The sequence below is a fragment of the Somniosus microcephalus genome, chromosome 5, assembly GCF_052327205.1.
Source record: "Somniosus microcephalus isolate GS21.2 chromosome 5, FLI_Smic_1.0, whole genome shotgun sequence".
In the NCBI taxonomy this organism is placed as follows: Eukaryota; Metazoa; Chordata; class Chondrichthyes; order Squaliformes; family Somniosidae; genus Somniosus; species Somniosus microcephalus.
Window position 1 is genome coordinate 81,033,645 of NC_140991.1, and position 27,659 is coordinate 81,061,303.

Here is a 27,659-nt window from a genome sequence, read left to right on the forward strand (position 1 = left end):
TTTGCTGCTTCAAATTAGCTGGAATTCAGTCATAAATCTGTGGTCAGTATCTGACTTATTACTACTCGAGTTAACAAATGAATTACAAAGACAAGAATAACATATTTCTAAACATATTGGGAATTCAGCATTCATTAAACTTGGCCTCCCAAAGTCAGATATACAGGCCCATGCTGTCATAGAAGCTTGTGTTCAGTAAATCTTATTCACCTCAGTTGAAGCAAATTACCTATGGGGGGAAAAATTCAGTTGTTTGCGCCTCCTGTTAGCGCCTTAAGAGGGCGCCAATTGGGGCACAAAGCAACTAGAGGCTGGGTGCGGCGATGTTTGCGCCGCTCGCAAAATTAACTAGACATTTTGCGGCAGCGCTAAACACTACCACCACGATCTCCTGCGCCGGCAGATCGTGACGTCAGTCGAGTGCGCAGCGCCCCGGACCGGATATTGAGTGGCGCCCCACCTGCCTTACCGCTTGCCGCTAACAACGACAGGTTGAGGGGAGCATTTTGCTGTCAGAAAAGGACTGGGGGAGCGATCTTTAAAGGCGACCGCTTCCTGCCTTTTTTTGTTGGTGACATTTTTGCACCACGCATTCTGAGCGAGAGAGAGAGAGACTTCTGGAGAGATTCAACGCTGTGGAAAGGAGTTTTGAGTATTGAGCAGCACTTGCAGGTTCATTTTGATTTGCCCTTCCTTGCTTCGCCAGCGCTCTGAGGTAGCGCCTCGCTCCTCGGCCTTTGCGCCTTAAGACAGGTGTGAAGCGCCTGATTTAGCGCTCCAATCACCTCCAGGGGCGATAAAAGCCAAGTTTGCTGTCGGAGGCGATAATTAGCGCCATGCGCTAAACTTTGTGCATGGCCGATAATGGCGCCCCAAACGGGGCGATACTGAATTTTTCCCCCATAGTTTTTTGTAAAATTGACTTTAGCCTATAACCTGTTCCAATGCAGGTATCACTAAACCATATGTAAAGCAGAAGTGCACAATTTAATGCAGTTTGCTTCTTCATCTATTTGGTCTGTGCTGCAGTTTGTAATTTTTTCCACTTCTCCAAAAAAAACCACAATTAAAATATTAATTATTAAAATATTCCAACTATTTTTGAATTTATTATCAAAGTAATATTAGTTTGTGCTGTCCTCTCATGCTGCACAGTGAAGAAACTGGGTCATGTATTTTTATCCTTCATATCGTTTGCAAACATAGTGAACTATTTTGGGCCAGTATTCAGGTTAATAGAATTTTGCTGGTATGTATCATCATGGTTACGGATTCTTGGTGGTAAAATTTTATTTATTTTTAGTAATGTGGTACCATTCAGCTAACATTTAAATTCACCCCATTGGTGCTAAAAAGTAACTTTCATTTATCGAACATCTTTCACATCCTCAGGACGTCCCAAATGCTTCACTACCAATGAAGTACTTTGAAGCATAGTCATTGTAGTATTGTCGGGGAACGCGGCAGCCAATTTGTAAACAGCAAGGTCCCACAGACAGCAATGAGCTTAATGACCAGATAATGGGCCAACATTTGCGATTAAAAGCTTCCCGTGGGCGGGTGCCTCCGACCTGCAAAATGTCTATGAAAGTACCTGGTGGCCCGGGAGGTACGAAGGCTTGCAATCCTGGGCCTCTTATGTACACGCGGGCAGAGCCCCATGTATCCCAGGGGCGCAAGCAGTTTGCATGCGCTCCTGGGATCACGTGGGCTGGCCCAACCAATAAAAGGGAATCTCCATTTATACTTTTGACAGTTCTGTACGTACGGAACTGTCATAAGTATGAATGGGGATCACTTAAAAAATAATGATAAATAATAAAAACATGAAATAATTATTTTTAATTACATATTTAAAATTAATTAAAATGCCATTTAATAAAATATTTTAAACAAAAATTAAATTTTTGGGGGAAAAAATTAAATGTTTTTACAGGGCTAAAAATAAACTTACCTTTTTGAAGAGTATTTTTTAAATTTATAAATGAGTGCTAAAATTTTATTTTTCTATTTTTTAAAACTCTTATGCTGGTAAAAGCAGGCCTTACGCCTGCTTTTACCAGGTGTAAGAATTTGACAGGCGTTCAGCAGGTGGAAGTTGTGCAAGTAGCGCAACTTTCCACCCGCAGAGGCCCAGCTCCCGCGGATGCGGAGGATCTGTCAAGAGGATTCTTGACAGATCGCAAGTGCCGGGTTTCAGCGCATGCGCTTCGCATGCCTAAACCCGGAACTTGAGCGGCCCCTACGGGCGCGTACACACTTCGTACGCACCCGTGGGGGTCGCAAAATATGGCCCCATGTGTTTTAGTGATGTTGGTTGAAGGATAGTTATTGGCCAGGACCCTGGGAGAACTCCTTGCTCTTCAAATAGTGTCATAGGATCGTTTAGGTCTACCTATGAGGACGTATGGGGCCTCGGTTTAATATCTCATCTGAAAGAAGGGACTGAAGTGTCAGCCTAGCTTATGTGCTCAAGTCTTTGTTGTGGGTCTTGAACCCATGACCTTCTGACTTGGGTGACAGTGAGTTAAGGCTGATGTCTAAAGCAGATAATAAAGGGCGCAGTGTCATGTAACCAGTGCTGAAGTCTTTTTATAATATGTTGTAGGTGTCTTCACACTACTACGAAAATACTGCGGTTGAAACTGACAGTTAAACAAACGTGGTTTAATGTACTGAAACAGTTATAAACAAAAGAACGCAGGAGAAACTCCAAACAGGTCTATACACAAGCTGGATCCACGAGGACTGAACAGAAACGCCCTACCCCCCTGACGTCATGACGTCATCACGTTTCCCGCCATTGGGAACGTCACGTGACCCGCGTGATGACGTCATCGCATCAGATTGCAATTTTATCGATCCTGCGCTGTTTAAACAGCGCACACACTTAAAGGTAACAACTATGATTAAAGACAATTATAAACGTTACTGCAAGAGTCTCTTGATGGCTTTGCCACAATGTCATATATTAAAATGGAACAAAGTTTAAAGATACATTATTTTGTAAATGGTAAACCTCTAGAGAATAAATATAAGTAGATTGATAACAGTTTCACTTGACCCTGTATAGAACAAATTAACATTGCTTTTTAGAGTTCTTTAACCTATTAGCAAAATGTGTAGTTACTACCCTGGCCTGAACAAAATACACGCTGATTATTGGGCTCAAACTAGGAAGTTTGGGTTGAGTTGGGCACACATTGTATTCATGTTTTAAAAACCTTTGAAGTTTGTGAACTTGTTGCCTTGATTTATTATGAGTACTTCTAAATCCTTCCATTGCAGGCGGACAATGAATTGCTGTGAAATTCCCTTGAGGATTGACATTAATTAAAAACAGAACTGTACCACTTTTGGTCAAGTCATGTGTTTAATCATAGGTGGCAAATTGCCACAGTTAGCCACAACACTCCTGCTGTCAAAAGTGGAAACTTGTAAATGGCATTAGCTAATGTTAGGATTATATAAAATACTCAATAACACTATCTGGAACATGTTCCAAGGCAGTAACACTTCAAAGGATTGAGATTACATTAACCCCTCAAGTTTCACTGTTGAAATTTTATGTCATCCCAACACCTCAGTCTTTTACTGTCTTGTAACAGTGCAGACAATATGTTATCTTGTGCATAATATACATTCAGAAATACAAACAGAAAATGCTGGAAATACTCAGCAGGTCAGGCAGCATCTGTGGAGAGAGAAACAGTGTTAACGTTTCAGGTTGATTACCTTATGTCAGAATTGGAAAAAGTTAGGGGGAAAAATTCGGTCGGTTAGTGCCTCCCGTTAGCGCCTTCGGGGGGGGGGGGGCGCTAACGGGGCGCTAGGAACTTAGCACCCGAGCGCGACGATTTTCGCGCCGCTTGCGAAATTGACCAGTCATTTTGCTGCGGCGCTAAACACTACCGCCACGATCTCCTGCGCCCACAGATCGTGACGTCAGTCAAGCGTGCAATGCCCCGGACTGGATATTGTGTCACGCCCTCTGCCTTAGCGCCTGCCGCTAGGAACGACAAGTAGAGGGGAACGTTTTCAAGTCAGGAAGGGGCTGGGGGAGCGCCATTTAAAGGCGGGCGCTTCCTGCCTTTTCTTGTTGGCAAAATTTTTGGTTTTAACGCTGTCCTAAGGAGTTTTGGCCCTCAGCACCACTTTTGAGGCTCCTAAGCGCTGAGCTCTGTCCCTGGGCCTATCCATTCGTGCATCCAACACAATTGCTTTAGAGGTCTCTCCAGGCCGAGATTCAAGGCTGCATTGAGCAGGGTGTGGCTGGCCTGCAAGATGGCCCCTCCCCTTTAAGAACTGGACGGCGCCAGTGTGTCTGGCTTCCATGGTAACTGACATCGCCTGAGCTTCGGTAGTATTCTGAGGTAGCACCTCGCTCCCCGACGTTTGCGCCTTAAGAGAGGTGTGTAGCGCCTGATTTAGCGCTCAAATCACCTCCAGGGGCGATAGAGGTGAATTTTGCAGCCGGAGGCGATAAATAGCACCAGGTGCTAAACTTTGCGCCCGGCTGATATTAGTGCCCCAAAATGGGCGATACCCAATTTTTCCCCCTTAGAGATGTAACAGGTTTTAAGCAACTACAGAGGCAGGGAAAGGAGGGGGGGGGGGGGCGGGAGAGGAGGAAAGAACAAAAGGGAAGGTCTGTGATAGGGTGGAAGGCAGAGAGATTAAATGACAAAAGGGATGATGTGCAAGGCGAAAGGAGATGGTAATTGGACAAGTAGAGAAACAAAAGATGGGTCTAGAGGAGGTGTAAATGGAAATATCAGAATCTTCAGCAACAGCTGCCATCCGAAAAAATGGGGGCAGTGCTTTCCTCTACATTGGGGAGACCAAACGCAGATTGGGTGACCGCTTTGTGGAACACCTCCATTCAGTCTGCAAGCGTGACTCCGAGCTTCCGGTCGCCTGTCACTTTAATTCACCGCTCCAGTCACACTCTGACCTCTCCGTCCTATGCCTCCTACACTGTTCCAATTAAGCTCAAGAAACAGCACCTCATCTTTCTGTTAGGCACTTTACAGCTTTCTGGACTCAACATCGAGTTCAACAATTTCAGACCATAACCTCTGCCCCCATTCCTCACCCTTATCCACCAGAACACAAAGATCTATTCATACGTGCCGGTTGAGATATATGTAAATTAATGGGAACATTCATTTTAAGCTTTAAATGTGGCTCCTTAGTAATTATCTAAGTGACCTACAAAAACAAGAAGTTTGGACATTCCTTCTGCACTATGATTGTCATGTGACAATTGGTGAGAATATGGGACAAGGTGGAAAGTGCAAACATTGCAAAGCAGTATAAAAAAGGGCCAAATGTTTTCTTGGCATTTAATTATAACAGCAATAATCTTACAGAACTGAGATATATATACCAAAAAAGAAATTGTAATGTAGAAGACAGCTGGTAGGAAAACTATTTTAAAAAGCTGTTGTCATTGGCAAGGAGGAATGTGCGTGTCTGATGTGGTTTCAAGAGTCATAGTCTAGATTTCAGAAATAGTTACTCACCAAACAAAAAATCCATAAATTATTCATACTAGAGAATAGTGATTAGAGCCTGTGGTTTACAAAACATGGCACCAGCAACCAATGTTCCCAGTAAGCTGCGTTTTTTTTCTGCACAGCCTGTTTCTTTTAATGCACGGTCCCTTTAAATTTCTGCGCATGCGCGGTATTTACAACGTAAAAAGCCAGTGAGCGGCCTGCGCGGGACCTTTCAGATTACTGGCGGCCGCGCACGCGCACTTTAACGGGAACATTGCCAGCAACATACTCGGACGTAGCAGTATGAAATGAGTGGAGACCATCTCGGCTCTTTTTATATTAAACCCTGGTAGGCTAACCATGCCACTCAGTACCGACCATTTTATCCTGGTTTCTCAAAAATGTAAATGATGTGGCCCCAAAAATCCCTGGCCCTTCCAACATACTCAAAGATTCGATTGGATTCCAAAATTAGATTGGACAGGTAGATGAAGGAAAAGGGGTTAAAGGGATATGGGAATATGGTGGGTAAATGTGATTAGAGCTATTTCCTTGCATGGAAGGCAAATGCCAACATGGACTGGATTTGCCGAATGGCTTGTTTCTTCTATTTATTACTCCCAGCGTAACTGTGTCACTGCCCAAGGTTAGAATATCCATCAGATTGGTCTCTTGTAGGTGGAGCCTCTGCCCACCCCAAAACAAAACCATCAGCACAAGGAAGACCGGGCCAGAACAGGGTACTTAGGTGTACCTTGTCGATAACTGGTGGAAATGTGGCGTACATGGGGGGTCCAGGCTGGGATTGTGGCCCGGACCCCAATTTTATTTTTATTGCAGTAGGTGTGGCACCCATGTGCCCAGACCTTGTGAGTGAGTGTGTGACTATGCAGCATTCAGGTATTTGTGCTGGAAGCATGCCTATTACTGCCCCTTTTCATGGACCACATGGTGAACACTTTGATATGACAATATTAAACAGTGCACAGGAGCAACATGAACATGCTTGTGCACTTAGAAAGATGAACAATTGGCAAAGTGCAGTGCATTCTCCCTCTGTGATGTATCGAGTTTAGAGTGAAGTGCAGTTACGATACATTGAAAGTCAACACTGAAATCAAGTCACATCAGTGCACTTACCTTGCCAACTTTGCATAGTCCAGTAGCTTTCTTTCTCACCTGCTTCAAGCTTTGGACCACAGGTAAGACAACATTTACACATTTTGTCACCTCCATTCATGCTGCTCCTTATTACAGAATGGTCCTCATCACCAAAAAGAGTAAACCTTCCCTGTAAAATCTCCTGCAGCAAGACTTCCAAAGCTATAAATGGAGCAGTTATTATCCCTTGTCCTCAGCCATTTTTGTCCCCTCAGTTGCAGGCCTTTAGGGGGTAACCATTACTGCACCTGATAATCATGGCTGCACCCAATAATCCATCCCGCAGTGCTCTCAGCACAGCATGCCAAATATTTATTAGAATGAGCTGCTCTTGCATTATAGTGCTGGGTCAGTAGAACATACCATAGGTGTGCCACTGGACCAGAACTGCATTATCCTTCCAATAGTGACCCCATCAAGCACTTTCGGAACACTTAAAGAGCAGCTAATTCCAAAGCAAAGCTCTATCTGTTCTGCTCTAACAGTGTTTCTCAAATCTAGCCTCAGAACTTTACCCCTTAACTTGTACCAATGTGAGGTTTTCTGTTTCTCAGATTTCATAGGATGTTAAAGCATAGAAACAGGCCCTTTTAACCCTTAAGTCACTGCCATTGTTTTTCTCCATGTGAGCTACCTAGTCTAATTCCAGTCTCCCAGTACTCCCCACATCCTTTTTAATACTTCTCTTACAAGCTACAGTATTATCCAATTTACTTTTTTAAAGAATTTAAGGACTCTGCTTCAAAAACAGTTTGTGGCAGATATTCCATATTTTAACCACCTTCTTTATAAAAGATATTTGGGGTGAAATTGGGTACCTTTAGCTTCTCCTGTTAGCACCCCGGGAGCGCTAACGGGGCACAAATGGCTTTGCGACCAGGCATGGCGCTGACATCAACTCCCACCATATTCGATGTTGCGCCCCGATCTCCTTCACCCGGAAATCATGATGTCATCGCCCTAGTAATGCCCTGGGCCCGAAATTGACTTCCACCCCCTGCAGCAGTGCCGGTCGAAAACACCGACAGTTGCAGGAGGCGTGCATTGGGCGCCGGCCACTTCAGGGGCGATGATTAAAGGCGAGGTGGCCGAGGTAAGTGGGGGAAAAAAATCTTACCTTTCCTGTTCTAGTTTTTTTCGCGGGTTCCTGCCTGCGATCGATCAGCCTGGCATTCTGCTTAAGTGCTGGGCTGATCGCACGGGATCGCGGCTGCCTTGGTGGTCCAGGTAGGTACTTTTTAAATTGCAGAGCCTGCAGCGATGGCCCTTCCCTTTAAGGGAGGGAAGGAGCCTCTGAACGCGGCAGCACTGCTGAAGTCTCCGCCCCGCTCTCCGACATTAGTGCCCTAAGAAGGAAGTGGAACGCTTGATTTAGCGCTCCACCGCCCTCTTAGGGCGCTAAAACTCAATTTCGCGGTCACCGGCACTAAAGTTAGCGCCCAGGCAATGTTAGCGCCCCAAAATGGTCCATATCGAATTTTTCCCCCATTTTTTTCTACTCACGCTTTACTTCAATTTATTACTATTTACCTTTTATAGTAAGCTTTCATAAAGTTGAGCACCTCTATCAGGTTAGCTCTTATTCTTCAACTCTAGTGAATTATATAGTATTTATATAGCACCTTTCACAACCTCAGGAGATCCTAAAACACTTTATATTGTTTAGTGGTTAGCACTGTTGCCTCACAGCGCCAGGGACCCGGATTCAAATCCGGCCTCGGGTGACTGTCTGTGTGGAGTTTGCACATTCTCCCCGTGTTTGCATGGGTTTCCTCCGGGTGCTCCGGTTTCCTCCCACAGTCCAAAGATGTGCGGGTTAGGTTGATTGGCCATGATAAAAATTGGCCCTTAGCGTTAGGGGGGATTAAGTATGTGGGGTTACGGGGATAGGGCTTTGGTGGGATGGCTGTCGGTGTAGGGACCGGGTGCTAGGGTTTGGATGATCAGCCATGATCTCGTTGAATGGCAGAGCAGGCTCGAAGGGCCGAATGGCCTACTCCTGCTCCTAGTTTCTATGTTTCTATGTTTCTACAGCCAATGAAGTACCTTTGAAGTGGAGTCACTGTTGTAATGTAGGAAACGCAGGAGCCAATTTGTGCTCAGCAAATCCCACAAACAGCAATGTGATAATGACCAAATCATTTGTTTTTAGCTGTTTGCTGAGGGATAAATATTGGCCAGGACACCAGGGAGAACTCTCCTGCTCTTCTTCAGAATAGTGCTGTGGGATCTTTTACGTCCACCTGAGAGGGCAGACAGGGCTTTGGTCTAACAAGAGAGCTGAGAACATCAGAGAACTGAGATAAAACAGAAGTTATGTATATAGGGTTCTGGAAAAGATTGATAGTGGAGAACGAATGAAGAAACTGTTTGAGTGAAATTAGCCTGAATTTTACAGTAAAATAAAATATTTTCCTCCATGTAAAATTGCTCACACCCAACCTCACACACACAATGGAAGACCCAGACTGCTCCAAGTAACCCCCCAGGCACACCTGTTCAGCTGCTCCTATTTTGTTTATGCTCCATAATGTTCACTGCAGGGATGTTATGTAGTGACCCAGTATGTGTGTATCCTTGGCATTCACTGCTTATTCCCCAGTCAGATGTCAGCCCAGTGGCACTTCTGCCTCCCCATTCTGCACTGAATGTTTCAGCTTGGGGACATGGAGTGTTTAGCTAAATGGTCAGTGGGGCAACATCATGGTAGATAGCTGGGAAGCGCTACTCTATCGCCTGAGTGACACCCCTGTCACACTCTTAAGTACTGCACTGAAGTGTTAGCCTAGATTATGTGCTCAAGCTCTAGAGTGGGATTTGAACCCATGATGTTTTGAGTTTTTTGATTGTGTACCAACAGCAGTTTAGCAATGTCATGTCAAGCCAACCCAAAGTACAAAGAATAAATTCTCCTCCATTCACTAATATTAGGCCCTGCTTCACAATCACATGTCTTTTCACTAATAGAGAGTGGAGGAAAATCTGCTCTTAATTTTTCAAGAACAGCACGCAAATACCTACCGTCATTCCCTTCCTTGTTTTATGTAAGTTTTGCCTGCAGGGGTGTCGTGGCAAAGTGACTTGACCAGCTGTGATACTGAGATTTAATTCATTGCATTTAATTTGTAAAAATAAGGATGTGTTTGATGATCGCATTTAAAAAATGCTGCCTTCAATGGAAAACAGTTGGGGCTCTGCTCATACTTGCTTTGTTGTCTGTTGTCTATCAGATGTACATTTGCGGCAATCTGTTGGAAGCCCGACAACAGATAATTGAACTTGCTCGAGAGCTGGACTTTATTCCTGTTGATATGGGATCATTGTCTTCGGCGAAGGAGATAGAAAACATGCCCCTGCATCTCTTTACTCTCTGGAAAGGCCCCGTGCTTGTGGCAATTGGCCTAGCCATATTCTTCTATATATATTCATTCATCAGAGACATTATACATCCCTATGTGAAGAACAAACAGAGTGACTTCTATAAAATTCCAGTTGAAATTGTGAACAAGACCTTGCCTGTAGTTGCCATTACCCTCCTCTCGCTCGTTTACCTGGCAGGATTGCTGGCAGCTGCTTTCCAGCTGAATTCTGGAACGAAGTATCGTCGATTTCCTGTCTGGCTGGAACATTGGCTGCAGTGTCGCAAGCAGCTGGGGCTTTTGAGTTTCTTTTTTGCCTCTGTTCACACAGTCTACAGCCTCTGCCTTCCAATGCGACGTTCAGAACGATATTTCTACCTCAACATGGCTTATCAGCAGGTAAAAAAAAACAGGGAATTTGAGCGCCTCTCCTTTTTCTTTTTAAATGCCTCTGTTGTTGACCTTATTTCTGCCCTCCATTTCCTGAGATTATTTTACCAGGCTATCTTTGTTTTCTCCCCCTTTGCACCCCGGGCCATGCATCTGCTGTGGTCAAAGTGCAGGATAGTTGGCCCGCTCCAAAGCCGTTAATACAGCTGCTTTGAACCGGCTCCCACAAGACAGAATAAGGTGGCCTGGTGACGATACCCGAACAAATTTCCGCAGGTAGGCGGGGAGAGGGTACCAAAAATATCTAAGGAAGCCTACCTTTAAAATTTTAGCTTTTCCTTTGTCTCCCGCAGACCCTCCAGTCAGCGGAGAGTCTGGGAGCAGTTAACAACGCCATCTTTTCTGGGCACCTCGGGTGGAAAATGAGGTGGGAGACTACAACCACTCTTTCTCACCCATTTAAATGGCTCCATCTATCTGTGCCTACTGCAGACACAGGCCTGGCTCCGCCCCCAGGAATCGCAGGCTGGCGTCAAAGGGATGGAGGGACCCAACAATCCAGGTCTCGTTCCTGATCTATGCTCCTAGGGAACACTTTGTCCTGGCTCTGGCGCTTGGAAAACTATCAGCTGTATGAGTTCCTTTATGATCTTGCATGTGCCAGTACAGTAAAATAAATAACCAAGCCAACAAATGCAGCGAAAAATATGAAATACAGAATCCTCAAACAGTGTGCTCTTGGGCACTTGGCCCAGAAAAATAGAAATCTGATGCCCTCATGGACTTCAGTTTGGAAAACTATGGCCTAGACTGTGAATGTTTAACCATAGAAAGCATTGCAGCTGAGATCATTCATGTGCTCAACTACCATCCACATACAGGCACTTTCCAGCAGGAGTGACTGGATAACAATCACAAGTAAGAACTCTGGTTAATTCTTTTGAGCCCTAGTCTAGGGGCATTGAGGATATTTGTAGTACCTGTACTACCATCCAGCTGAAATCTGCTAATGCAGTGCAGAACAGACATAAAACTGAGAGCTTTCTTTGTGTAGTTTGGGCCTACACCAGGCAATGTATTTACTCACTAAGCCATGCAAGGGCTCTATTATTTTTAACAAATTTGAGCATGCTAATATGAAATACAGGAAACTCTCTTTTAACCAGCACCTAAATATCCAGAAATCTCTCTCAACCGGCAAAATTCAGGAGTAGGTTCAGGTAAGTTTTACTATATATTAGTGGCCATGTAACCGATGTTCCTGGATCTGTGGCCGTGTAACCGGGGTTCCTGCACCTGTGGCCATGTACGGGGCTCTCGTACCTTGGTAAGTATACCTCTCTGTAATCCGGACTTTTTGATCAACCGGCGCCACGTCGGTGCCGGATAAAAAAGAGTTTCCTGTATGTAGATAATACTAACATTCATGAACCACTGGAAGAAGTCCCAATATGCTGGCCCAAGATTGCTCCATTGTTTTTGAAGGAGGTGTCGAGCAAAGCCTGAATATTTCACCACAAATTGAAAGTTGAATCACCCCAGACTGCATCTCCAAGGGCCTGCTCAAGAACACTTGGGGTGGGGGGGGGGAAACCAAGTAACAATATAAGTAATATATTGCTTAAACTTATAGCCCCAAACTACCTGTGATTATTCAAATTGGTGATTTGTCAGGCATGACATCCCAAGACAGAATCCATTGTGACAAGAGGTGCAAGAGAGTAGTGGGAGCCAGTACTAAAGCTGAGAGTCCAAAAGAAGAGAACAACAGGAGCAAATACTAAAGTACCTTTTCTTGTGCTAGCTACTTACTGTAATAAATTGACTGAACTGGCTTGCAAAATGTGAATATAGTGAAGCCACAGAAGAGGGGTAAGCCCTACTTGGACCGGGTTATCGAGGAATATGTTTTTCCCCAATTTTACCAACAACTAATTTACCCATGATTTTCAGGATATTTGATACAATAAATCGCCACCCCATGTGATTGTATATTTACACAACCTGTAGAAATATTGCATTACCTGTGTTCCTAACTTGTCTCCTAAATATTTGTTTCAGTTTAAAGACAGTATCTGTGAAACATTTAGGGGTAAATTCACGTCTTCACCACATGGGCAATAATCTGGCACAACTGAACGGATCGCCTGCCTGTTACAGAACCCACCCGACTTCAATCTATTGATTCCGATCGGTTGTGTAACATGCAGGCAATCCATTCAGACAGATTACCACCCATAGGATTACATAGGATATACGGCACAGAAACAGGCCATTCGGCCCAACCAGTCCATGCTGGCATTTATGCTCCACACGAGCCTCCTCCTGTCTTTCCTCTTCTAAATCTATCAGCATAACCCTCTATTCCCTTCTCCCTCATATGCTTGTCTAGCCTTCCCTTAAATGCATCTATACTATTCACTTCAACCACTCCGTGGTAGCGAGTTCCACATTCTCACCACTCTTTTGGTAAAGAAGTTTCTTCTGAATTCCCTATTGGATTTCTTGGTGACTATCTTATATTGATGGCTTCTAGTTATGCTCTTCCCCACAAGTGGAAACATTCTCTCTCTATCCACTTTATTAAAATTTTTCATAATTTTAAAGACCTCTATTAGGTCACCCCTCTGCCTTTTTTCAAGAGAAAAGAGCCCCAGCCTGTTCATCCTTTCCTGATATGTATAGCCTTGCATTTCTGGTATCATCCTTGTAAATCTTCTCTGCACCCTCTCCAGTGCCTCCATATCCTTTTTATAATATGGCAACCAGAACTGTACGCAGTACTCTAAGTGTGGTCTAACCAAGGTTCGATACAAGTTTAGCATATCTTCCCTACTTTTCAATTCTATACCTCTAGAAATAAACCCTAGTGCTTGGTTTGCTTTTTTTATGGCCTTGCTAACCTGTGTCGCAACTTTTAGTGTTTTGTGTATTTGTATTCCCAGATCCCTTTGTTTCTCTACCCCAACTAGACTCGCACCCTCCAAGTGATAAGTGACCTCCCTATCCTTCCTACCAAAATGTTATACCTCACATTTATCTGTGTTGAACTTCATTTGCCAATTATATGCCTATTCTGCAAGTTTACTCATGTCCTGTGACTTGTTGCAGTCCTCCTCGGTATTGACTATCCCCCCCAACTTGGTGTCATCCGCACATTTAGTAATTGTGTTTTTGATTCCAAAGTCTAAATCGTTAATGTAAATTGTGAACAGCAGTGGTCCCAGCACTGATGCTTGTGGAACACCACTACCCACCTTCTGCCACTGTGAATAGCTACCCTTTACTCCTACTCTCTGCTTTCTGTCCTGAAGCCAGCCAGCAATCCATTCTGCTACTTGTCCCCTGACTCCGCATTCTCTGATCTTGTTCATCAGTCTATTATGGGGTACCTTATCGAAGGCCTTTTGAAAATCCAGATAAATTACATCTACTGCATTATCATTGTCTACTCTCTGTTACCTCTTCAAAAAATTCAATTAGGTTGGTCAAGCAAGACTTTCCCTTTTGAAATCCATGTTGACTATTCATTATTATATTTTTGGTTTCTAGATGTTCTTCTATTTTTTCCTTTAGTAGGGCTTCTATTATTTTTCCTACCACCAATGTTAAGCTGACTGGTCTATAATTCCCTGGACATGTTCTATCCCCCTTCTTAAATATCGGTATTACGTTAGCTATCTGTCTGTCCTCTGGCACTATACCTTTTTCTAATGAATTATTAAATATGCGTAGTAATGCCTCTGCTATCTCTTCCCTAGATTCTTTTAAAATGCGTGGATGCAATCCATCCAGAACAGGGGTTTTATCCTCTTTGAGTTTGATTGATTTATTTAATATATCCCCTTTTTTATTTTAAAGGCACTTTTCTCATTACTAATCTCATCATCCAATGCCACGTCCATCTGTTCTATCTCCCTGGTAAATACTGAAGCAAAATAATTATTTAATATTTCTGCCATCTCTCTATTGTTACCTGTGGTATTATCCTGACTATCCCTTAATGGCTCTATTCCCATCCCAGCCTTCCTTTTTTTATTGATGTGCCTATCAAATATTTAACTATTTTGTTTTATGTTCCTTGATAATTTAATTTCATAGTTCCTCTTTGCCTCCCTAGTTTTTTTTAACTTTTCTCCTAATCTTTTCATATTCTCTCATCATGCACTCCCCTGCTGTCCATGTACTTAATGTATGCCTCTTTCCTTACTTTCAATTGTTCCCTTATGGCTTTATTCATTTATGGAGTTCCATTATTGTTGAGTTTGTTCTTTCCTTTTAGCGGAATATATTGTTCCTGCACTCTGTTGAACACCGTTTTAAATGTTTCCCATTGCTGTTCTCCATCATTGTTTGCTAATATTGTTGCCCTTTTTTTCCCCCAAGTTCTATTCTCAGCCCCTGAAAATTAGCTTTTCTCCAATCTATTAATCTGGTTTTCATCATACTTATGTCCTTCTCAATTATCATCTTATAGGCAGTAGTGACCATAATACGCTTTATGTTCCCCTACCTTTACTTTTCTTATCTGCTCTGGTTCATTCCCCATTACTAGATCCAGTAGCGAATCCTCCCTTGTTGGGATTTTTTACATATTGGGTTAGAAAGGAGTCCTGTACACATTGTAGGAACTCCATTCCCTTATCCCCTTTACCTACCTCTTCTGTCCAATTAATATCGGGGTAGTTGAAATCCCCCATGATGATTATTCTATTTTTTACGCATTTCCCTAATTTGTGTGCATATTTCTTCCTCCACCTCCCTTCCACTATTAGGTGGTCTGTAGACTACACCTATTAGTGTGATTAATCCTTTATTATCTTTTATCTCTATCCATATGGATTCTATTTTTGTCTCGCTGATATCTGTTACTTTTTTCTGCTGCCATTGTTATCCCTAATAAGTACAGCTACTCCGCCTCCCCTCTTTCCCTCCCTATCTTTTCTGAATATGTTATACCCTGCAATGTTTAATTCCCAGTCCTGATTTTTCTGTAGCCATGTCTCCGTAATCCATACAATGTCTGGTTCCTCGCAACATATGATTGTCTCCAGCTCCCTTGTTTTATTACAGACACTGTGCATTGCTGTATAGACAGTTTAACTCATTTTTAATAGGATTTCCTCTCCCCTTATGATTTTAACCATCTTTTTAGACTTCTGTTGTATAACTCTATTTATTCCCTTGCCATGAATGTCCTCCATTACTTTCTTCTTTCCTATGCTCTCTCTTCCTGTTTTGTTTATATTTAGGCTGGTTACGTTTCCTGTAGATCCCTCCCCCTATTTTACTAGTTTAAAGCCTTTGCCACTTCCCTATTTACCCTTTCCACTAGGACATGGGTCCAGTCCCAGTTCAGGTGGAGCTTGTCCCATCGGTACAGTTTCTTGCTGTCCCAGAACTGGTGCCAGTGTCCCATAAAAAGGAACCCCTCTTTCCCACACCAGCCCTTTAGTCACGTGTTAATCCTCCTGATCTGTCTGCTTCTATGCCAATTTGCACGTGGCTCGGGCAATAATACAGCGATTATTACCCTCGAGGTCCTGCTTTTTAATTTAGATCCTAACATCTGATACTCTTTCAGCAGGACCTCCTCCCTGTTCCTACCTATGTTGTTTGTTCCAACATGGACCATCACAACTGGATTTCCACCCTCTCCAAGTTCCTCCCCAGCTGCTGTGAGATATCCCTTACCCTGGCACCATGTAGGCAATACACCCTTTGGGATTCTCGTTCCTGGCTGCAGAGCATGCTATCTATCCCCCTAATTATAGAGTCCCCTATCACTACCACATTTCTATTCTGCTGGGCGGGCTCAACAAGGTCAATCAAGTTAAAATCACGTGGATTGGCCGCATCTCGATGGAGGCAGGACTACAACCCCGAAAGTTGTAGTCCTGCCTCCTTCCCGACTCCTGAATGAAAATCCTGCCCATGGGCTCAAGACTTTCCAAACTGTCTAATTAGCCTTCCTGTACGCAGTGTGCACTCTCCCAAGAGGGACACACCCCACTTACCTAAGCCAATCCTTAGGAACTGCACAAAGTGTGCACAAGGGTACTGCTGAAGTTTAATTTTTTTTGTGTGATCATCAAGGTGAAAGAGTTTTGTCAATGGAATTAAACTTTTTCCATTTTAGGCACCCAGTGTCAGCATCAAGCATTCTAAGTATTTCACAGCCAGATGCAGAATAAAGTTCCCTGTACTCTGCCCCAACAACTTGCCTGAACCCCATCTCAAGACATTTTTCCATTCCCCACAATGGTCATCCTGTGGCCTTGCATGAGATTGCCAACTAGTGCTGAATTAGGAACAGTTTTTTGTTGCAAGGCCATGGCCACTAGGTACTGGATTGAGAATGCCCAAACTCATTTCACACAGGACCCTTAAGGCCAGCAGACAGAGGAGATGACACCCGACTTTACCTCACCACCACCACTCCTGACCCCTCTGCTGCTTATCTGACATCCAGTCTTGGATGAGCCACAATTCCCACTCATTGGGGACATTGGAAAGACTAAAGTAATTGTTTTTGGCCCCTCCAACAGACTCTGTTTCCTTGGCCATTGATTTCATTCCCCCCCACTCTTGTCAGATTGAACAACGTAAATGCCCCATTCAAACCTGAGATGAGCTTCTGCCTCTATATCCCCTCCATCACACAGGTCACCCACTTCCAACTCCATAAGACTGCCTGCCTCCACCACTGCCTCAGCCCAGCTGCAGCTGAAGCTCTCATTCATAGCTTTATAATTTCCAGACTCGACTATTCCAATGCTCTGACCAGCCACCCATTCTCCATGCTCTGTAAACTTCAACTCATCCAAAACTCTGCTGCCTGCATCCTATCCCGCACCAATTCCTGCTCACCCATCACCCCTATCCTTGCTGAGTTACATTGGTTCCTGTTCCCACAATGCCTCAAATTTAAAATTCTCATCCTTATATTTAGAACCCTTCATGACTTTGCCCCTCCCTATCGCTGTAACCTCCTCCAACCCTACAATGCTCCACAAACTCTCCATTCCTCTGACTCTGATTTTTTGCACATCCTCCTTCTTTGCTCCACCATTGGCTGCTGTGCCTTCAGCCGACTAGGCACCAAGCTCTGGAATTCCCTCCCTAAACCCCTCTGCCCCTTAACCTTCCTATCCCCCCCTTAAGACCCTCCTTAAAACCCACCTTATTTGACCAAACTTTTGGTCACCCCTCCTAATATTTCCTCCTATGGCTTTGCGTCCATTTTTGTTTGATTATGCTTCTAGGAAGTACCTTGGGATGTTTTTCTACATTAGAGGCTCTATATAAATAAAAGCTATGAGGAAAGGAGTTGTTTTATTCCCAGCTGCAGCTTTTAAGACTTTTTTTTAATTGATTATTTTAAGTAAAATGCCTTTTTTTAATATGGTAAATTCATTGCTCCCACGCTCCCAGCAGGCAGCCCTGCTTGAAAGGCATGTCAGAGATGGGGCTACAACACTGTAGTGCCGATTGTTGAAATTACCCAGAAGAGACAAGATTCCGTCACAGCAAAGTTTTGCCAATGACTTCTATAACAGTTAAAGATCATGGCCTAGAAATTCAGTTGCGTTCGCCAGCCGTTAACGCCATAAGAGGGGTAGATTTCCAGCGCTAGGCGCTTAGCGCCCGGGCGCAGCGCGATCTGCGCCTCGCCCCAACTTCAGTTGACATTTAGCGCTGGCGCAAAGTGTTAGCGCCCGCTCAGCTGCGCGCGCAGCTTATGACGTCATTTCGTCGTGCAACGCTGTTTGTGCGCCCCAAACCGGAAATTCAGTGGCGCCCGCCCAACGTGGGCGTGGCGCTGTTAAGAACTGTGAAGTGGAACGCAGCAGAGGCCCTGCGGGCCTCGGGGAGCGCTAATTAAAGGGCACTTTCACTGAACTATAAAGGCCAGCCATTTTGCTGCAATGACTTTAGTGCTTTGGATTTCTGGACACAGACCAAGGAACAGACCTTAGTGATTTGGGACAACATAGGAGAGGTATTTTTGGCTTCTGGCCAGAGCTTGGAAATTTGGCTCTTTGTGATTTCACTGTTTGCAAGTTCATTATGGGGGCTGCATGGGGCTCCAACCCTCAGTTCCAGCATTATGTGCGAAGGGCTCGCAGACGCTGTGTGAGAGGGCCATCAGGCGTCGGCAACGTAGGCCTTACCCACTCGGGGAATACCGGCAGCAGGTGTCCTATCGCACCATGACTGCCGCGCATTGTGTTAAGAGGCTGCACTTCAGAAGGGAGGTGGTTGCAGAGATCTGCCAGCTGCTTCACAGAGATCTGCGTCTACAGCTGATGTGCAGGACCTCTCTGTCGGTGGAAGTGAAGGTCACGGTGGCTCTGAACTTTTATGCAAGCGGCTCCTTCCAAGCCGCTGCTGGGGACATAGCGAACATCTCCCAGTTCGCCGTGCATCGCTGCATCCGGCAGGTCACCGATGCCCTTTTCGCAAGGAGACAACAATTCATCTCCTTCCCCATGACCCTAGAGAGGCAGGAGCAGCCTGCAGTCGGATTTGCCAGGATCGCCGACTTCCCCATGGTGCAGGGCGCCATTGACTGCACGCATGTGGCTATGCGGGCACCTATCGACAATGCCGAGGATTACCGCAACCGGAAGGGCTACCATTCCCTTAATGTACAGCTGGTGTGTGACCACAGGCAGCGCATCCTAGTTGTCAATGCCCGCTTTCCAGGAAGCAGCCACGATGCATTTATCCTGCGCCAGACTACTGTGGCTGACATGTTCGAGGCACAGCCTCCACCAAGGGGATGGCTTATTGGGGACAAGGGCTACCCTTTGTGTACATGGCTCATGACCCCGCTCCGTGCGCCCAGGACCCCTGCGGAGGAGGCATACAACGAAAGCCATCAAGCCACAAGGAACATCATAGAGCAAACGATTGGCGTCCTCAAGCAACGGTTCCGCTGCCTGGATCGATCCGGCGGATCTCTACAGTATTCGCCGGATAGAGTCTCCCAGTTCGTCGTCGTTTGCTGCATGCTGCACAACCTGGCTATCCGCAGGACTCAGGCACTGCCACCTCACGTTGGGCCACCACCTCAGGAGGACGAGCACGAGGACCATGAGGAGGAGGAGGATGAGGAGTACCAGCCCAGAAGGGAGCCACAAGGTCCAAGGGCCGTCCGCCGGCGGCTTATTGAACGACACTTCTAGGCCCCCTGTCAGGTAATGGCTTGTGGCAATGAACGCACCTGAATGCAGCCGCTCCGCAAGCCCTCAGCCGGTTAACGCAACAACCACTTGAAACATGACACCTGGACAAGCTGAATAAATAAAAAGCTTTATTTAACAAACTCAGGGCCCTTCCCACATGAAACAGAAAAACAGACGAGACCCCCAAAAAACAGCGAAAAACATATCTCACTCCCACAACCTGGGGAGGAATAACAAAACTTGTCAATCCAATTGGCCTTCATCTTCGGCCTTTCCAAAATAAGCCCCCCCCGCTCCAGAACACAAACACCCCCATATAAAAAAAACAGTTGGCCACACCCTCTACTTGGTGTGCCGAGAGGGCGAGTCCTTGTGCAGGCTTCTCCGGCCCCTGCCCGACCTGTTGCTCCGCTTCAACCTGGGCCCTGTGGGTGTTGGAAGGCTGGGGGAAGGCTCCTGAGGGGCACCAAGCGTATCGGCAGATGCCCTTGGGGGTCGGCCTAGACGAGGTCCGGCCCTGGAGGGGCCGGCTGCTGACTGCAGCTGTGGCTGGGCAGCATCAGTCTCTGCAGCAGCTCGTCGCACCTTGGCTGGGGGAGTGGCAGTGGCGGCTGCAGCAATGGGGGCAAGCTGGCTGATGCCAGGCGCTCGCTGGTCGCCAGAGACACAGGCACTCGGCCGGGCTGGCACTGCAGCAAGCGCAGCAATCTGGTGGAGGCCAGACCGCTGTGCTGCAGCAGGGCGGCGGGTGCCCTGTCGATGCTTCCATGTCACAGCGAGTGTGGCAGAAGTGAGTGCCCGAACTGCCCTGTTCTGTGCCCGCATCAGATCAGCCAGTGTCTGCACGGCACCACTCATGAACTCGCGACTCGCGCCCTGTGCTGCCGCGAGTTGGTCGACACCCCTGGCCTGTGCTGCCGCGAGTTGTTCCACACCCCTGGCCTGTGCTGCCGCGAGTTGTTCCACACCCCTGGCCTGTGAGTCCCTGAAAGCGGCCACACTATGAGCCAGGGACTCAATGGCCTGAGGCAACTGTCCCACAACCCCCATGAACTCGTTGTGGCGCCGCTCGGAGGCCGCGGACATTTCATCAAGGAGGCGCACCTCCTGGGCGAGGACCGTCTCCGGACTGGAGGGCGGACTCTCCATCTGGGGAGAATGCCGCCGTGCTGCCCGACCCTTCCCGCGTGCCTGGACGCCACTGGGCCCAGGAGCTGCACCCCCCTGCAACAGTTCCCCCTGTCTCTCCTCCAGGCAAGACGTGTCCCCTCCATTGCCATCCCCTGGCGCGGATGAGGGCTCCCCCGATGTGCCGCCTTCCTCTTGGCCCTCGACGTCCTCCTCTTCCAAGGGACTGGCACACTCAGCTTCATGGACCTCCTCCTCACCAGCTGAAAGCAGGAAGGCACAAGAGTAGCTTTAGAGTGAGGACAGGGCGTCAGCGAGGGAGGCATGAGTGGTGGCATTATGCGCATTGGTCGGACAGTGGCAAAGGATGTAGATCTGAAGCGCAAGGGGAACGAAAGAGGTCCAAACGGTCATGTCCTTACCATTGGGGCCCAGCACAGGGTCGGCATCTCCAACAGCAACGGGGCCAACCACCCGGCCACGCATGAGTCGAGCCACGCGCTCCTCCAGGTCGCTGAGCTCCTGGAACTGGCCACGGCCTCCCCCGGTGACATTCCGGCTCTTCATATTCTTCGCCAGCTTGGCCTGCAAGGGAAAGGACGACCTCTAAGTACAGTGTGTTGCCCTGTTGTTGTGTGCACTGCCTCCCATGGTCGAATAGCTTGGCCAGTGTGTAAAGTGCAGAAAGTGCTATTGATGATCATGCCAGTGCCATAGCTGCTGGAGGAGGGCTGGCCATTAGGCCTTTGAGGTCCCTTTGCCCATAATGTGAGGTGCACATGCAAGGATGAGGAGGACACTGGAAAGGGTACTCACCCTGACCATCCGAGTGAGGTCGTTGTACTTCTTGCGGCATTGTTCCGCACTCCTCGGGACATCGCTGGTGGATGACACCCTGTGGGCAATTTCCCTCCAGGCTCTCCTGTACTGCCTCCTGGGAGCCTTCTTGCCACTGTCCGGGCACAAGATCTCTCTTTTTTCAAAAGCCTTAAGCAGCACCCTCAAAGCATGCTCTGAGAAGCGCTGCGCTCGTTCACGGGCCTTCTGCATGGCTTCAGGCGCTATTTGGGTCCACCAGCAGTGTTCAGGCCTAGCTGCAGGGCTCCACTATCCAGGGCGTGGCAGCAGACCAAGTCGACCCTTCCCCCTTTAAGAGCTGGCCGGCGTCAGGGTGTCTGCTGTCAATCAAAACATGACCGCACCTGCGCTGCGCCCGGCCTCGGCGTTATCAGTCCGCACCGCCGGCTTAGCGCCTAAAGATAGGAGTGCAACGCCAGTTTCAGCGCTCGCCCAAACTCCTTGGACAAATCTACTGAATTTCGGCGAAGTGGCCTACACTTTCCGGCGGGCGCTAACTTTAGCGCCCGCCCGACTTTACCGCCCCAAAAGTGGCCAGACTGAGTTTCTAGGCCCATGGCCCTGAAATTAGATCGGGGGCTTGCCGCGGGTGCAAGCCCCCGATCTGCACTCACCCTGCGCGCCGACATCTGAAGCCCGGGCCTGCTTGCATTTCCTGTCACAGGCCCGGTTCAGCTGTCGGCGTACTGTGCTAACCTGATCCAGCGGCGTAGTTAGTGCGATGTGCCGGCTGGGATCAGGTGAGCACTGTGCAGCCAATCAGGGGAGGGGAAACTCATTCATGAGTTTGACAGTAAGAGCTGTCAAACTCATGAAAAGTATGGGCTGCCAAAACACTACTTTAACTTTAAATAAAATTTTTAAAAACATCCCACTGATTATAATAACTATAAATAAGTTTTTAAAAATGTTTTAAGCAATTAATCAATTTTTTGAAAAAAATAAATTTTTCAAAAATAGGGTCTAAAACTAAACTTAGCATCCTGTAAATTCTTTAAAAATAACAAACCTGTGGGAAAAAAATTTCTACATTGTACTAAAAGCCCACTTATCTGAAAAACTAAATACTTACGTCTTGTTTTTCCACGCGTAAAGACCGGAGGCCTTTACACGCGCGCAACTTTGGGGAAAAAAAAAGGTTTTACTGCGCACGCGTTGCCTGTGCAGTCGCGCGCGTTCTGCCTCTGAACCCCTTCTTTCAGAGGACAGGAAATGACGGTTTTCCCCGCATGCGCTGTGCATGCTGAAAACCGGCATTTCCTCCGGCCAGACGCGTGAGTACCCCGACCGTACTCGCGCGTTGGAACAGGAATTACTGGCCCCATGTTACTAGGCATCTGCAATAGCTGGAATATAATAAGTGACAAATAAGTGCATGTGGGAGAGATCATTTCAACTCAAATGTTTTGTGTTCTGAAAAAGACTTTATCACGTTCTTCAGAAATATCTCTGAACACTTCACATGCATTAACTTACTTTGAAGTGCAGTGACTGTCCTTAAGTAGGCACAGTGACCAGATGCTATGTATCCGTTTCCCTGTTGATCCAGTGGAAACTGTAACTAAAGCATTATTCCTACTGTGTCAAGGCGCAATATTTTGTTTAATTTTTTTTAAATTCTCATTTCTTATCATTGATTTAATTCTTAACAGTTGACTGAAGTTTCAATGTTGAAGAGAACTGTGATTTTGACTCTCAAGTTTTATGATTTTACAAGCCATATTTAAAGTACGTGACAAAAGGTCATCGACCTGAAACGTTAACTCTGTTTCTCTCTTCACAGATGAGTTTCTCCAGCATTTTCTGTTTTTATTTAAAGTACGTGACTTGGATACAAATGTCTGAATTGGATTTGATGCATTTATTGTGCTCCTTTCATAGGTTCATGTCAACATTGAAAATTCCTGGAATGAGGAGGAGGTGTGGCGAATGGAAATGTATATTTCCTTTGGAATTATGAGTCTGGGCCTACTCTCATTGTTGGCAGTTACATCAATCCCTTCAGTCACCAATTCCCTGAACTGGAGAGAGTTCAGCTTTATTCACGTATGTTTCTCTTTCATTTCATTTCCTCATGATGTGCAACTTTTTGTATTAAGTCTGATGCATTAGAACCATGTTATGTGGAAATATGTGGAAAAGGTGTTTCTGTTGCAAGTAGGAATGAATTTAATCAACAAGCTAGAAGCCATAAACAATTTTTCTCTTTTTCTCCTGCATTGTTTTTGTAGGTGTAAACCAGATAGGAAAAAAAAACTTCAAACAAAATCATTTAATTTTAAATAGACCCTGGCCCCAAAAATCCGCAGCCCTTCTGGCACACTGCCACTGTAACTTCAGCAAGAGTACATCGGAAGGGTTGGAATTTGGGCTTGGAATCAGTTACATCAGATCTTGGCCTTGGAAGGGAATTCCTGCCTGTCCCTTACAAAGCCAATGGTATAAGGGGGCAGGGTCAGGGACTCCCTACATTGAGGGGTCCTGTTTTCCTGGCCCCCAAGGACCCAGTTATAGGGTTGGTAGAGGTGGAAATGGGCCCAACCCACGGCTACCCTGAAGGTAAATTTTATTTTAATTGTGGTCACCTTACGAAGTGACCAAGGGGGCACTTGTCCTTTTTTTTTCCACTGTGGGAGAGAAACCCACACCACTTTCCCGGACCAGACTTTCCGGCCTCAAACAGGGAGAGTGCCTTAGATGCGGCCCTTGTGGCAGAGTTGCCTGCCATTGCCATGTTAATTAATAGTCTTCCCCCTGAGCCTGCGAACCCTTGGTCGGATCAATAGCAAAAGTGACCCAAGAAAGTATGGTACAGGAACTTACAAGGGCAGTCAGAAGGGAGGAGATATTTGAGGGTTAGTGAATAGTATTAGATCCAGAAAATGAATCATCTAAGATAAATTATATGGCCAGGCTAACATCAGACTTCAAGAGAGTTGATAGATGTAATGCATGAATGCTTCTTGAGCCAGTGTGTCAAAGAAGCCATGAGAGAAGCAATGCTTATCTTGATTTGGTGATTTGGTATTCATAAATGACCCGGAACATGTGATATGGAATGTAGTAGCACCTCTGGGGGACAGTGACCTCAAGTGATAAAGTTTAACATGAACTGGGAGTCAGAAATACCTAGGACCAAGATCTATGTACATAACTTTAAAGGGGCTAAATTCAATGAAACGAGGGAACAACTAACGTAAAAGAAAATTCAGGCTGGTTGATCGACAACACTTCCATATAAGACAAGTGAAACACCTTTAAAGATATAGGGGGAGAAATTCGGTATCGCCCCGTTTGGGGCGCAATTATCGGCCAGGCGCAAAGTTTAGCACCTGGCGCTAATTATCACCTCCGACTGCAAACTTGACCTTATCGTCCCTGGAGGTGATTGGAGCGCTAAATCAGGCATTTCACACCTCTCAAGGCGCTAACGCTGAGGAGTGAGGCACTACCTCAGAGCGCTGGCGAAGCTCGTGATGTCAGTTAGCAATGAAACACTGGCGCTGGCCAATTCTTAAAGGGGAGGGTCAACCTTGCTCTCCATCCACACCTTGCTCATTGCAACCTTGAATCTCGGCCTGGAGAGACCTGTACATCAATTCTGCTGGAAAGAACAATGGAGAGGCCCAGGGAAAAAGCTCAGCGTGCAGCCTCCATAGTCTCTTCTAAATCGATGCAAGGAAGGTCAAATCAAAATGAACTTGCAAAGTGCTGCTCAGTGCCCAAAACTCCTTCACACAGCGTTGAATCTCTCCAGAAGTCTCTCTCTCTCTCTCTCTCAGAATGCGTGGTGCAAAAATGTCGCCGACCAAAAAAAGTCAGGAAGCGGCCGCCTTTAAATAGCAATCCCCCAGTCCCTTCCTGATTGCAAACGTTCCCCTCAACCTGTCGTTGCAGGCGGTAAGGCAGGGGGCGCCACTCAATATCCAGGGCGTTGCACGCTCGACTGATGTCACGATCTGCGGGTGCAGGAGATTGTGGCGGTAGTGTTTAGCACCTCTGCAAAATGTCTGGTCAATTTCGCGAACAGTGCAAACATTGCCGCCCCCGGGCGCTAGTTGCTTAGCGCCCTATTAGCGTCCTCTTAGGGTTAGGGCGCTAACCGGAGGCGCAAAGCAACCAAATTTTTCCCCCATAATGCTGAACATCAACACACTCCCAAAATAAGCTCAACTAAGCAAACATGACACTAAATGAATTAACGAAAAAAGTTAAAGGGAGATAAGAGGAAAAATGGTCTGTACAAATTCTGTAGGAAGAAGGGGCGCACTGGGACTATTATAAGAAAATGCAGACATATTAAAAGAATGATTAGAGAGATGTGAAAAAAGACAAAGCAGCTGAGGCTAGAAAATTCTTTCAGTACCACAACAAGAGGGTCGTCGGAAAGACTCGCTGCCACGTGGAGTGGTTGAAGCTAATAGCATTGTTGCATTTAAGGGGAGGCTTGATGCGTAGACGAGGGATACATGACCGGGTGGGGAGAGGTAATTGGAGTGGGAGGAATCCCATGTGGAGTATAAACACCGACACAGACTAGTTGGGCTGAATGGTCTGTTTTTGTGCCGTAGATTCTATGTAAAGAAGAGGTGAAAACCGTAAGCAACACAAACTGGCTTGAAACTGAGGATGAGCACAAAATAATAAATATTCCGAATGAATATTTACTCCGAGTATTCACAAGAGAAAATATGAGCAACATGCCCTTTCCCAACACAGATATCCTAAGTAAAATCAATAACTTCATTATAAATGGAACTGAAGTCCTCAACAGGCTAAATGGGCTTAAAGCAAATAAATCTTCAGTGCAGAGCAGGAGGCTGATTGATCCCCAATGTCAGGGAACTGAGTTACAAGGAAAGACTGAAGAAACTTGGGCTTTTCAGCATAGAAAAGAAGCATCTGAGAGGTGTTCTTATAGGGGTTTATAAGATTGTTAGAGATAAAGAAAAAGTTAACTTGGAACATTATTTTAAATTAAATTGCAGGAGTAGAATTAAGGGACACAGGTTCAAACTTCTAAAAGGTAACTTTAGGACTGAAATCAGGAAATTCTTCACACGAAGAATGATCAATGTAAAGATAAAGTCGTGGAAGCAAAACCCTTGGAATCATTCAAGAATGGGTGTTAGGATTTCTGGATGGATGAACTAAGGTGAGCCAAATGGCTTTCCTCATCCATAATTATCTTGTGAAAGCTTAAAAAATAGTTTACTTGCCATTCAGAAATAGAACTATTGATCTTCTGGGAGGATAGTTCACGTACTGTATCCGAATATGCACTTTAAATGCAAGCCTGCAGAGAAGGCATTACTGGTCCCTTATCATGCACATTTTTAATTGAAACCAATTAAAGTGTTTGTCACACCTTTTTGATTTGGTGAAAGATAAAGATCCATGCCTCACATCACCGCAATACATTTCCTAAGCAAAAGATCATGGCCCTTTAATATAAGCAGGGGAAGGAAAAGATGAACTTGCTAATAATGTTTCTTTCTTTTTTATAAACAAGCTATTTGATCTAGGCATTATATGATGGCTGAGTTTTCCCCTAAACCGAAGAGTTTGCTTTTAAAAATGTTGCTGGAACAATAAAATGGGGCTGTGTTCTCCGCACTGGGACTGATGCAGCATATTAGGCACTGGAGTCTGGTATTATCAGGCCAGACGCCTGGAGCCTGATGTACACAGCACATGACTACGATTGAGAAGTGCTTTGTTCGCAAAGGGCAAATTGAATTTAGGGAGGCCTGTTCTCTTCTGTTGTACCCTTGTTCTTAAAGGTACATTGCTGGATTTCTTAGCAACTTACTGTGCACTGCTTTGGTCTTGCTCTTGTTGGACAAAGGAAGTTAGGGAAACTTTTTGAAATCCTTCTGACAGCTACTTAAAGCTGTACTACATCTTTTGTCCATGACTGTATATCTGAAGTGTTTCGTGAACTCCTTTGCATGACAGATAGGTGCAAATACTCCATTCAAACACATCCTTGTGCTACAACTTGTGTGTATAGGTGCAGGTTCTCATGCTTTCCCTATCTGAAGATACCTGCCTCTGCAGACTGCAATTCC

General features: G+C 45.8%; 1 protein-coding gene across 4 annotated transcripts in view; it reads left to right on the top strand.

The window, feature by feature from the left end:
* steap2 (STEAP family member 2, metalloreductase) overlaps window positions 1-27,659 on the top strand; it is a 116,449-nt gene that overhangs the window by 46,436 nt on the left and 42,354 nt on the right. For all 4 annotated transcript variants that reach the window (XM_085987883.1, XM_085987884.1, XM_085987882.1 and 1 more), the window contains 2 exons: window positions 9,893-10,420; window positions 23,470-23,634. In XM_085987883.1, the coding sequence (XP_085844009.1) occupies window positions 9,893-10,420; window positions 23,470-23,634 (693 nt within the window). The remainder of the gene's footprint in view (window positions 1-9,892; window positions 10,421-23,469; window positions 23,635-27,659) is intronic.